The following is a 13806-nucleotide window of genomic DNA, read 5'->3' as shown; positions in this document are numbered from 1 at the left end:
AATCATGAACACTGACTGTTAAATTATGTGCTTGTAGTGAGATAAATGTTCCTCTCTGTTATTGAGCCTGAAGGATGCAACATCTCCCCAAAATTCAAAGAGTAGCTGTGTCATGCTAAGCTGGCATCAGGCCTGACTATGTTTTATTGTCTTTATGGACTACAAAATTAACAGCAATTTAGTTTTTGTGTCGCACACAGACAACATCACACAAGCAACCAGTAAATAAAGTAAGAACATAACGCATTAACACATTTATCCTTGGCAGCTTAGTCCTAAAATCTTCACGTTATGTAAACAGCATCACATACCCTCCTAATGTTCTCTCTATATCGAGGATCCGGCTCAAAATCATCCTGCGAAGCAAAATTAGCAAACACATGTTTAGACTATAGGACCCTTTTATATTATCAAGAGGAGGGTTCTATTTTAGTTTAGCAACTAGACTTTTTGCAATGTATTCATGATTGTGTAACATAGGCAGATTGTAGTTTGCTAACATCTTGCTAAAATAAGCAAGGTCTTCCATTAAAAAGCATCATCTCAATGATGGCATGCATTGCCACACCTGAGAAGCTAGCATTTGAGCTCTTAATGGCTCCTTCCTTTTTAACATGATGGTATCGGCCTCCAACAGGAATGTTAAAGTTTAACTCTGTCACCAGCAGGAATGACTCATGTTCACTGTCTTTATGCACTGTAACGCAAGGAGTCATAATTTCTTTGAGGTGTGACACATAAATAGCCTCATACACTAAACGCAATGTTAACCTCCTAAGACCCGAAGTCTTTCATGACATGCATTTAAATGTTTTCTTTGCTATTTGGGTTTATTGGGACCTGATGAATGTAAAAACAAAGAATTACCAGATTTTTTTTTAACCTAATTTTTCTTTTTGAGAAAAATGAGATCCACATATGAGGACATTGGTTTTAAATTTCAATAGAACAGTGGCAGTATAATGTCCTCGTAAGTGCATATCAGGCCCTTGTAGAGAAAAATTAAGTATTTTGGTCTAGACATCCCAAAATGTGATGTCCACATATGTGGACGCCAGGTCCTAGGAGATTAAACATTATGTAATGCTAAAATGATCATTGGCACCTTTTTCATTGTGTCTTTTGTCAGCTCAGGATTATGAAACCACCATCAATATCACAATGACTCATTGCTAAAACCTTCACCCCATCTGAAGAATATCACATACCCTCCTACTGTTATCTGTGTATGAAGATTCCACATCGAAATCATTCTGCAAAACAAAAATTGGCAAAGACATGGTCTGTTAGACACAGTCTACAGGGTCCTTCTAACAATATCAGAAAGAAAGATCTGCACTAAAACCAGCCCAGTTTAGCACTTGGCATTTTTGATATAGAGTCATGCTTGTGTCCTTTGTTATTTCAGCATTGTCTTGCTGAAATAATTTAAGACTTTCTTGAACCCGCCTTGAATATTATCTGTGAGAAGAATCCACATCAAAACCATCCTGCAAAAACAAATTGGCAGCCATGTTCTGTCAGACAAAGTTCAAGCATGCAAAGTTTAGTTCCTGGACTCTTTATTTAAGGCCTCTTGATCTTGTAATATGTGCAGAATTTGGTTTAGCATTTAATGGGCATAATCATGATGGTGGGATATGTTCCTCTAAAACCTAGATATGTTGTTCAGCATTGGTGGGGCCGTCACAGATATACACTTATACAGTGCAATACCATCATGAATGATAACTTGAACTGTATGCCGATCACAAGATGGAAGGTTTCCGTTTCATTTAGCCTGAAGGTACAGCACCCAAAGGGAGTCTTAGTGCGGTTCTGAAAAATGAACAGCAGGCCTAAATTGGGTTCACTGTCCTTATGTACTACTAAATTAACAGCAATAACTAGAATGCAGGGCCTCACATAAACAGCATCTTGCATTAAAATATTCTATTGAAAGCTCATGCATTAAACCCATGATCTTTGGCACCATGCCCATCCCCTCTATTATCTTTATAAGAAGACCACACCGTACCATCTACGCACACATGGTCATTCCCGAAAAGTTTCAATTTGTCTAAATGACATCACGTACCCTTATTCTGTTATCTCTGTATGGAGGAGCCATCGCAAAATTATCCTGAAAAATAAGAATGTGCAGAATGTGGTTTGGCATCGTCTTGGTGAAATAAGCACGTCCCTCCTTTAAAAGGAATGATGTGGATCGCTCTAAAACCTATACATATTATATTGTAATCCAATGCTGTCACAGAAACAGCTTTTTAAAACGGTTTGTTTTTAATGAGATTGATAGTTCCTCTCTTAATTAACCTTGAAAAACATTGGGTTAAGCAGAACTTCAAAGTTTACCATTGTCCTACTAAGCTAACAGCCAGCTTGACTTTGGTTAACTGCCTTTGTGTACTACAGAATTAACAGTCACATTTACTTTTCTGACAACCACACAGTTAGTAAAACCAGTATGAACATGATTATCACTGACAGCTTATTCATTGCTTTCATCCGTTATAAGAACACCATAGCCATTGTCATTCATAATACTTCCACCACCTCTGAATAATATCACATACCCTCCGAGTGTTATCTCTGTATCGAGGACCCGGCTCAAAATCATCCTGCAAAACAATATTGGCAAACACATTTTCAGTTACATACAGTCTGCAGAATCCCTCTATTAATAAAGGCATTACATCATGCAGCGTTTACACTGCTCTCCCAGGCACCTTATCCATCACCTCTCTTATGAGCTAAGAATTATAGAACCACCACCAATGACGGCTCATTCCTAAAACCGTCACCCCATCTAAACAATAACACATACCCTCCTAGTGCTATCTGCGTATGAAGATGCCACCTCAAAATCATCCTGCAAAAGAAATTGGCAAACATGTCCAGTCTAATAATTCCTGAATGACACTTCTAAACTGCAACAAGGCCAGTGTAGCACCCGAGCTCCATGCTATGGCTCCATGCTCATGTAATATGTAGATTTATGTAGCACAGCATTAACAGTCATAAGTAGTTTGTTGAGTCACACATAATATCGTTCTGTGTGAGACAATTTAAGCCTGAATGCATTAAAACATGATCACTTTGTATTAACATTATAAGAATACCATCTCTATCATCTGCCCAGCACCAGTATGATTACACCTCACTCTCAAAAACTTTAAATGACATCACGTACCCTTCTTCTATAATCTCTGTTTGGAGGAGCCATTGCAAAATTATCCTGAAAAACAATTTTTTAAACACATGAATACAAAAAAGCTCCAAAATACATGCAGAATGTGGTTTGGCAATAACTTGCTGAAATAAGCAAGGCTGTCTTTTAAAGCACATTATCTGGGTTTGGCATTGGTTGCTTCACAAAAAAAAAAATCATCATTTTTGTGTACAATACAATCATGAACACTGACTGTTAAATTATGTGCTTGTAGTGAGATAAATGTTCCTCTCTGTTATTGAGCCTGAAGGATGCAACATCTCCCCAAAATTAAAAGATTAGCTGTGTCATGCCAAGCTGCCAACATCATCACACAACCAAAGAGTAAATACAGTAAAAACATTATGCATTAACACATTTATCATTGGGAGCTTAATCCTAAAATCTTCACGTCATGTAAACAGCATCACATACCCTCCTAATGTTCTCTCTATATCGAGGATCTGGCTCAAATTCATCCTGTGAAGCAAAATTGGCAAACACACATTACTCTGCAGGGTTCTTCTAATAAAACCTCAAATGAAAGTTATAAAAAGGGTCAGTTTTGCGCCTGGTCTCTGATGACAGAGTCATGGTTATGTAACATTTACAGAGTGTAGCGTGCGATCAACTTGCTTTAATAACAAGAGGCTTTCTTTAAAAGTCATGATCGGGATGGTTGCTCCAAAACTTGCATATATAATGTATCATTGGAGCTGCTCTCACAGATGTGTGGATCAACCATACTGTATGTAATAGCACCATCATGAGTGCTGGCTTTTCAACAGCGCACTGATAATGAGATCAATGGTTCATTTCATATTCAGCAAGAAGGACCCAGCATTCAGAAGGTCCAAAGCTTGTTGTGTCACACCTAAGCAGCCTCGTAGAGCTGAAATGTATTATGCAATAACACCAGCACTACTGGCACTTTATCCATAACCTTTACTATTTGCTGAGGACACCAGAACCATCATAAACCCACCACAGCCTAAAGCCGTTCTAAACATGTATTTTCTGTAAGGCTGATCCAGCTCAAAATCATCCTGCAAACTCCCCCCCCCCCAAAGCAAAAAACAAAAAACATGCTCAGTTTACAGACTCTTTCCCACAACAGGTCAGGTCAGCACCTGGACTCTTTAAAAAGAGAGTCCTGCTCATGTAATATGTGAGGAATGCCGTGCATTATTTTGCTGAAATAAGCAAGGGCTTTCTTAAAAAAAGAAAAAAAAGGCATCATCAAGATTGTGTCATGTGTTGCTCTGAAATATGTTTTTGTTCTTCAGGCATGGTGCTTTGAAAGACGTGGGGATTACTCCTGCACTAATGCACTCCATCATGATTGCAAGCTTTTGAACTGTGTGCTGATAACAAGATGGATGGTTTCTCTCTTATTTAGCCCGAAGGTACAGCACCCAAAAGGAATTTTAAGTTTTACCAGTTTAGCTCAGTCAAACCTTCTCCCCATCTTAAAAAAACATCACATACCCTCCTAGTGTTAACTCCGTATGGAGGATCCAGCTCAAAATCATCCTGCAAAATGAAATCGGCAAACACGTTTTGTTAGACACTGTCTACAGGGTCTTTCTGGTAATACCTGAAATAAAGACTTTTGAACTGTACGCTGATAAAACGATGGATGGTTCCCATCTCATCTAGCCTGAAGGTACGGCACCCAAAAGGAATTTTAAAGTTTAGCTCTGTACTGCTCTGTCACCTGCAGACTCATGTCTTTATGCACTGCATTATGTAGTGACATAAGAGTCATGATTTGATTTGTCACACATAAATAGCCTCATACGCCTAAACACAATGTTAATGTTAAACATTATGTAATGCTATAATTATCACCGGCAGCTTATCCACCATCTCTTTTATCAGCTAAGGATTATCAAACCAACACCAATAATATCATAACACCTCATTTCTAGAAACCTTCCCACCAACTAAACAATATCACATACCCTCCTACTGTTATCTGTGTATGAAGATTCCACCTCAGAATCATCCTGCAAAACAAAATTGGCAAATACATGGTCTGTTAGACACAGTCTACAGGGTCCTTTGAATAGTGCCACCGAGTAAAATTACTGAAAACACTCTGGTAGCTCACTGCCCAGACTGTCCTGTATTTATAAAACAAAGTTTTGGTTATTCATAGATTTTTTTAAAAGTTGGTTATAGATAAATATTTAAAAAAGAAAGAAATTAGTAGTAGATAGAAAAGCTCCTCTTTTTTTTTTTTTTTACTAACATTTAACGGTTTATGTCCTACGTAACTGCTTTGGTGTAGTGAGAATGGCAATGGTGAAAGTCTTTAAGCTGTAAAACTTATGAAAATACAGTTAAAAGTTTCCTTCACATTTTCCAAAGCCAGATTAGATTGGAGTCTTTGCTAGGCCATTTCTGCCCCCCTCGCCTTATGTTTCACATCGCTTCTCTATAAAACTGTAAAATATCCTGCACCTTTAGTGGTGCCTACACAGTGGGGGGGCTTACCCATGCTGTGCGCATCATGAGTGACGCTTGAACTGTACCACTTATGCACAGCTATGAGAATACCATTAACTACCCAACGCTAATACTACAGCACCATCATTTCAAAAGCACCACTGCATATCCTCCTAGTGTAATCTCTGTGTGGAGAGTCAAAATCATCCTGCAAAACAATATTGGCAAACACGCCCTCAGTTGCAAAGTCTACAGGGGTCTCTCTTTTAATAAAGACATTACAGGATGGAGCAGTCTCTCAGCTGTGATCATACATCAATGCTCACACTGCAAACTTAGCACCCAGTGCGATGCGATCATCAGCGTGTTAGCAACCCAGCACACGCGGTGCATCAAAGCTCCTCGTCCCATCCCCCGTCAGAAGGGGGGGGGGGGCTGATGTGAAGCTACAGGAATCCGCCCCCGCGCAGTACAGTATCCCATGTCCACAAACCGACCCACAACATGAGCACAAGTTGCAGCGCACAGAGAGGAGTTAGAGATGAGGTGGGAAAGGGAGAGATGATGATATTGAAACATCTCTCAGAAAGATGCACACATGTGGTTAGAGGACTGAGGTGGGCAGAGGTGGATGGATGTAAAAATTAAGATTAAAACAACTACTTACCAGTTTTGGGCTCTTCTTTGCAGGTGCCACTCCTGTGAAGCCAGACAGAGAAACAGAAGGGAAAAAAAAGAGAAAGAGAAAAATGTTACCAAAGGAGTTAGAACATTTATTTCACATTAAAATAAAGGGGAAATTTAAAAAAAGACATGGGTGGGGGAAAAAAGATTAACGCAGACTCCCCAACATTGTCACAACAGAGCAAATCTAGCTCTCGTCTCATTCTCTTTCCTTTCCTCTCTTTCCCTGCTTGATTTCATTCGCTCGCCCCTCCGTGGCTTACGTTTTGGAGGAGGGGGGGTGTGGGGGAGGTGGGGAGCAGGCAGCGCGATCTATCTGCATCGCTGCCGCGGCCAGCGTTTTGGCTTGACTGGTGCGGCAGAAGAGCGCGGCCAGCGCCGGGGGGCTAACCCAGCGCTGCCGAGACCCTGGCTACCCAACGGAGGCGCGCACAAGTGAGCGTGTGTTTGAGGGAGGACGAGTGAGAGTTAAGGGGAAAGACAGGATCCTGGAAAGCACCTAAAGCGAATAAAAAGAAGATTGTCAAAGAGGAGAAAAGCAAGCTTTGCTCTGGAGTTCCTGGCCGTAGCATTACCCATGGAGAAGGAGTCCAAGATATTGAACATTAAATTATAGGCAACCGTCAGTTCCCCTCTTACTGAGACCATCTTCCTGTGTCCGCTGAGCACCGCGCTCCGCTGTCAAAGGCTCCAACATCTATAGGCAGTTGGCGCGTCCTCCCAGTCTTTCCCTTCCCTGCTGCCTTTTCCTTTTTTTCCTGTCCCTGTTCCTTTCTCTCTCTCTTCCTCTCTCTCTCTCTTACTTCACTGCACACTGTCCTCCCTCCCTCCCTCCCTCCCTCCCTCCCTTTTCTTCCCTCAGCATCATCACCCTCCCTCCCTCTTCTTCTTCTGTACGCTCCATCTCAGCCTCCCCTCCCACCCCCACATGCTGGTAAACATCTACGCAGCTACACATGCACTCTCACAGGCAGGCTTCTGACACAAATCAAGGTGTGCTTAAAGTATGACAGCCACGCTGCTTCTGCCCAAGTGAGCAGTGACCAGAAAATATCGTTTGCAGCAAGATGGTTGTACCCGACAAAGCGCGCGCACAGACGGAAAAGACTGACAGATTACTGAAATACCAACACAGCTCAGCTCCGACCAGGTAAATGCGCTCCTTAAACACATCGCTCCCTCCCTCGGCTCTGCGTGAAAAAAGCGGCAGTGTGAAGTCACGGATATGAGAACGCGTGGAGGAGTGCGCGAAAGAAAGAAAATACAAGAAGTGTGGTTTTATTTCCCTCTACAACGTTACAGTTCAGCAGCGAGTGGAGTGCTGGCCAAACACAAGCTCCTCTGACATACAAAAGATGTGTTAAAGCACGCACAAGAGTAGGCTGTGCTTCATCTGCGAAAATGGGCCACTACTGTGTGTCAATCCTTTAGGGAAGATGAGAGGATAACATCTTACACACACACACACACACACGCTCTTGTCTTCTTTATCTCTCAGACATCTGGGTTCATTCAAAACTGACAGCTCCAGCTGTGTTGCGTCTGCAGTTCTTCCTTCTTTCCCCGCTACTCCCCTTTTCAAATCGATAGGAATCGTTCATTCAGAAGTGTGAAACAATCTGATAAAAAAAAAAGGATGCATACTAGACATAATCCCACTGAATCCCAAGGTTTTCTCTTTGGACCGAGGAGGCTGTCAGTCAAGGACTCAGGACAGTGTTTTACTATCCTTCATCTGTCCACTGCAATTGATTTGCCGCTGCTCCCTCTCAGTGCCTCTTAGCGGCTCTGCAGCCACACAAATTTCTGAATTTCATAATGTGCAGCACATGTTTTTTGCTTGCTTTTTTTGATTAACAGCTTTAAAAGTTGAAAGACAAACTGAATATGTTTGTTATTTAAACAATAACAACATGACAGGCGTTCATTTTTGTGCTTGCAAGCTGCATAGCGATATTTCTAGTCTTTTAATGATGCTGTACTCTAATTAGTTGCAAGATACTCCACTAGGTGTTTTGACAAGCGTGCCACAACTTCCTCAGTCTTTTGTTGCCTTCGACTCAAACCTCACTTGAACATCAAATTCCAGTTTAATAGACTGAAATCTGCAAGTGCATGAATTCCATTTAGAGTTTATGCTTTTGGAGAAACTACATCGGATAGGAAAACCTGAGATAAATCAATTATTGAAATAAATGTCGGTTTCAATCATAAAGCAAATAAAAACAGGGAAAACACAACTGTGCAAAGGTTAGCTTTACATCTGTGTGCGTCTCTCAGATCAGAAGGGATTGTGAATGTTTGGGCCAACCTCCGGTCCTAATTACACACACGAGGAGGGAAAGAGCATTTTTAGACAGGTGGGCAATTTGGCCTGGCCGGCAGACTGACAGCTTGAGTGAGAGAGCTCAGCTAAATCCTCAGCGCCTCCAGCTCTCAAATAATGGACCAGAACCACTGTGGGCCCTTTTGCTCATTTTACTCTGCTTAACAAATCTTAAACATGAGTGGCACGAGACTCTTTCGTAAGAGCCAATAATCCAACTACTAGGATTTTTCTTTTTTATGATTGAAGATATCAACAGAGCGGCGTGAATTTCAAAGACAGGAAAGTAATGAACTCTACTGCATCTTTGAGGACTGTGACAGATTAATTTAAGTAGCTTGAAGTAATACTTTTGTTTGATTGCCAGAGGAAATAAAACACCTGAAGTTGAGGGAAGATGACTTGGTTTTCTTTTCAAAAAACTCCCTGAGCCTGGTTCTGCCGGAGGTTTCTTCCTGTTAAAAGGGAGTTTTTCCTTCCCACTGTCGCCAAAGTGCTTGCTCATAGGGGGTCATATGATTGTTGGGTTTTTCTCTGTATCTATGAAGCGCCTTGAGGCGACTTTTGTTGTGATTTGGCGCTATATAAATAAAATTGAATTGAATTGAAATGAACACCCTGAGTTTACCACAACAAAGAATTTTAGGCAAAAACTAGCACAGTTTAAAGTAAGAACTGTTACTAACAGAATCAATACATAAAAATCGAAGCACTGACACACCAAGTCAAAATCTGTGTGCAAAAAATTCAGCAAAACAAGCTGCCAAAGGTGGGTACAGTCTGACAAAAGGCAGTACACCTTGTACACGACCCTGCAACAGATAGGAACTGTTGCACCAACCTGGCAACCCAGCAGTTACTAAACGGAAGCCATTACTAAGCAGATTATGTTGTCTGTCCACAGTGCGTGTCTGTGTGTATGTGCTACTAGGTCTCGGCGAGGAGTGATGGCTTCCAACAGGCAGGTCCATCTGTCACCGTGGCGACAGTGCCTGGTGACCGTGGGGAACTGACAGATGGTCTCTAAGCAACGCTTGTTGTGGTGAGCTGCTTTCTGCTGTACAGTGAAGGAGTGAAAAGCTCATATCAGCCGTGTCCATCGGCATCCTGAGTGTGACAGTCATGCTAAGTGCAGCGTTACTGAGGATCCTTCTATGTGTGCCTGTGTGTAAATAGAGAAATTACAAGTGCCAGTGTGGCTAACAAAAAGATGGTGCAATGTTGGAGATTTACGACTCGCCCAGTGGCTACAGAGGTGTGAAGACATGGGAGATTGGTATGGGCTCGGAGAGCGAGAAAGGCTCACTTCGTCCCCGCCGTGCAACAAGCAATGATTCACCAACTCGAGCCCCTAGCGAGCCAAAAAAACGAGCAGAGGTGAATCGTGGGCACCCGGTGGGCAGGCTGCTCCCGCGATCATTGCTTTTCTGAACTGCAATGCTGTTCGTTATGGTGCCACTGGAACGTTCAGTCAGCAGAATTTTTAATGCGAAGTGGGCAAAAATACAACACTTCCTGCCCATACAGTGAATTGATTTCCTGCTTTAGTCTGTGCAGGGAGCCATCATCAGCGTTTATCTCTTTCTAATGGCTGTGTAGAAGACTGGAGACACTAAACGAGTCTTATGAATGTGCGTGCCGGTAACTCTGAGTTTGTTTATGTGGGTTATGCAGTTTCACATAATTGTGTTCCCGTCTATCAGTGTGCGCCCTTAAAGAAAACAGATCCGTGGAGTGCTTTTTGACAGGAGGCACTTACAAGCCATCAGTGCACTTGCCCACCATTACGCCAATAAGAGCCATCTACAGTGACAACGAGCCACTTGGTGTTTTTACCTTCATACCTTCCTTAATCCTAAGGTTACCCTCCTTATGTTCCTTGCATGCTGATGGAAAACACATAGGGAAACTTGTATTTAAACTGTGATTGTCTTTAAGGGTACATGAAGTCTCCTGCATGCTGCATAGAGATAAATAAGGGGATTTTGCCCTCTTGCTATAACACCAAGGCTTCGATTACAGTCTTTTGTGGACCCGGACATGCTGGAGACACCACATCTCCTGTAACTTCTCTGACGTCCGTTACCTGGTTAGCAGGCACGCGAATGTTTTCACTGACCCTTGCGGTCGCTTTCAAATCAGGAAATTTACATCACTCGGTCCCAAGTGAACTCTAGTGGACTTGTGAATGCTGTTTCTAGGATGATTTGTAAGTGAATGCTAATAGAGTTTTCCAAGGAGCCATGCAGTTAATCTAAAGTCTTGGACACGTCTTTGGGCCCCTCATTTATTCAAAGGAAATAAAAGAAAGTAACTTTACAGGCAGCGGGGGGTTCATCAAATACTTTGACACATGAAATAATTTAAACCTCTTGGCTGTTTCACTCCTGTAACCCGTTGCTTGCTACGGAGAGAAAGGGTCCATATCTCACTTTGAGAGCAGAGACGCAAGAGGCCTGATTGCCAAGCAGGGACTGTTGTGTCACTGATGATTGATGAGTCATGAAGTAGAGGGAAAGAGAGGAAAAGACAGAGAGCAGAGCATCATGGGGGTTTCTACACTGCTCTTTCATCATCTCTCTGATCCTCTGACATCGTTCCTGCCACCATTTTTTTCCCCTTCTCCCCTCATCCACTGCGGCTCCAGTTAATTAAAGGAAAAGCCTAAAGCCTTGCCCCTACGGTAAGGGACTCCATGGGCTCTGTTATGCTTTACGGGTTTTTTGCTGGCTTGTTTTTAGGCCTTTTGTCCCCTTAGAGGAAATGGTCGGAGCAAATCAATGCAAAGTTGTTTTCACTGATTAGATTTATCCTATAATTAAACCTTTCCACAGTGGTTTAAGAGGTGTCTTTCAGCATGACAATGTCCTCATCCATAGAGCTCGAGGAGGTTACTGAATAGTTTGCAGACTATGATGCAAACGCTGGTAATCACATGATATACCTTTTACAGTCACCTGATCTCAATTCAATTAAATACCATTGAGTGACTTAACACGTGTTGCACAGCATTGTCCACCACCATCAAAACACCAAATGAGGGAATTGATTGATACACTGTATTAGTGGTTATTTAATGCTTTAAAAATAAGAAATTCAGTAACCTATTTTGTTCTGGACATAAACTGCTGTGGATGCTGGGAGGAGGCGGCACTGAGACAAGAGCACGCAGAGCAGAAGGGAGAGAATTTTCTCCTCTAATGTTAATTTAATTGGAATACCAGAGGAAAGCGCCATCAGAACATATCAACAGCCAAGGCATGTTGTTTTTAATTTGTTGGAAGAAAGTTTTAATTTGTTGAAGCTTCCGAATCAAGAACGTCACAAAAGCCACTGTATCCAAACCTTTATTATTAACCTTATGATATTTTTGTCCTTCTTCTTATTACTAGGACATCAAGCAGAGCTTTAATAATCCCTCTCAAAGAAAAAAAACTACCAAGAAATACATGGAACTGTCAGCTTAACCACATTCAAATGACCATTTTCATTATTTCATTGTAATTAGTATAACAGATTTCCACATTTCCAAAACTGTCCCTTGTATCTGGGCTTCTCCACTGTTCACACAGTCACTTTAGCATTCACCTTGACCACAGTGGTGTTGAGAACTCCCTTTTTATGAGCCAGTTTAAAGTATTGTTTTCCTAAGTCGTTCCTCTATTAACACCTCCGGTTTCCACCATTCTTCCGCCTCCCCCTGGCCCGTGCTGCCAAGCTGCTTCCTGAGCGAAATGTGGGTAAAACCTACGCTTACATTATGTTGTCAGATTACAAGTAACAAGCTGTGTCTGTGCTGTTAGTCGATTACTCACACCCTCATCGGGCCTGCTTGTTTGCAACCCTATGCTCATTTGCGCTGCCATTAGTAAACTACATTAGGTTATTATTGAGCTGAAGTGGCTGCGCCTGTGTTTATAAATTTACACTGTGTTAATAGATTACCCGGAGGACTTTCCACTCCCATTGCTCCCATTTGCCCTGCTTAGTGAATCAGGCCCTTAATGTAAGTTGATTTTTCCTTTAATTTGTCATCCAGAGGTACGTATCCTTCCCCCTTCATGTACATTGGTATGACCAGTTTGCTGCTAGCCCAGCGCGCATTACCGTGCATTCCTGCCTGGATTTTCAAACAGGTAAAAAATGAAAGAAAATAATGCAACTCTGCATCCATGCTGAGACAAATAGACGTTTTTGTTTTTTTTCCTGAGCTGACTAATGACACGAGCTGCCGGAGCTGCTAGGAAGCTATGTTTCAGAAAAACTGCACCGAAACTAGTTTTCACTGACAAACAGCTATACAACAGGTGTATGCACTCCTATGGACAAAAGAGAGTGGGGTAATGGAAATTAGCATCTATGCAACGGCAAGACATCAGGGGCCAAAATGAATAATGCTGGTGCATCAGTGGGGGCAGGAGAAGACAGGCAGGGGAAAATGAGCCCATTACAGGAGTGTAATTAGACAAATGAAAGCACAATGGATTACGAAACCTGACTGAGGTAATAAATCATTCGTGCGCGCTTATAGGAAGTACATGACAGAGTGTCAAGTGTCTAAAACCCACTATTTAACCTACGAAGCACTGTTAAAGTGTCTCCACGCTGACCCGTAGCTCTTCCTCCAAATCTATTAAATGAGGGAGAGAGGCAAGTGAGAGGGGGGGCATACTGTTGCACGCAGCGGCTTTAACGAGTTCGCTTCTTCGCGCTCTAGTCCTCAGGGATTGGCTCCCATCTTTACGTGGGCGAGCAGGTGTGAATCTCCATCCTGGCAGTGGGGGAACAGAAACGGAAAAGGAGGGACGGAGGGGCGGAGGAGAGGTGGATTTCCACCAATTAAGGTTGAACCAGAGTCTTTCTGCCTTTAATCTATAATTGGATGCATGATCATGAGACTGGCTGAGTGAATGCCTGTAAGCAAGCAGCGTTTGGTTGGAAGGAGAGAGACACAGAGAGAGAGAGGGAAGCAAAGAAAAGACGTATGTGTATTATAAGCAAAGCTGACATCAGGACCCCAATTAGAGGCCAGTGTGCTTTGCTGCTACTGGTGGAGTGATCCTGATTGAGACAGCAGTGAAGAGAGTGTGAGCAGGACAGTAATTAAGGCACCATGACTAGAGCCTTAGATGATGTG

The 13806-nt window shown here is 42.3% G+C and overlaps 1 protein-coding gene across 12 annotated transcripts in view; it reads right to left on the bottom strand.

The window, feature by feature from the left end:
• magi1b (membrane associated guanylate kinase, WW and PDZ domain containing 1b) overlaps positions 1-13806 on the bottom strand; it is a 139565-nt gene that overhangs the window by 24029 nt on the left and 101730 nt on the right. For 3 of the 12 annotated variants that reach the window (XM_005731202.1, XM_005731200.1, XM_005731201.1), the window contains exons 13-22: positions 6327-6358; positions 5173-5217; positions 4697-4741; positions 3644-3688; positions 3191-3235; positions 2825-2869; positions 2574-2618; positions 2078-2122; positions 1209-1253; positions 312-356 (exon numbers count right to left, since the gene is read on the bottom strand). In XM_005731202.1, coding sequence (XP_005731259.1) covers positions 312-356; positions 1209-1253; positions 2078-2122; positions 2574-2618; positions 2825-2869; positions 3191-3235; positions 3644-3688; positions 4697-4741; positions 5173-5217; positions 6327-6358 — 437 coding nt within the window. The remainder of the gene's footprint in view (positions 1-311; positions 357-1208; positions 1254-2077; positions 2123-2573; positions 2619-2824; positions 2870-3190; positions 3236-3643; positions 3689-4696; positions 4742-5172; positions 5218-6326; positions 6359-13806) is intronic. The other 9 variants (XM_005731210.1, XM_005731211.1, XM_005731204.1 and 6 more) reach the window with 8 other exon arrangements.

This window comes from Pundamilia nyererei, unplaced genomic scaffold, assembly GCF_000239375.1.
Source record: "Pundamilia nyererei isolate P.nyererei 1_Seehausen unplaced genomic scaffold, PunNye1.0 scaffold00042, whole genome shotgun sequence".
In the NCBI taxonomy this organism is placed as follows: Eukaryota; Metazoa; Chordata; class Actinopteri; order Cichliformes; family Cichlidae; genus Pundamilia; species Pundamilia nyererei.
This window is presented reverse-complemented; position numbering and strand designations above follow the sequence as displayed.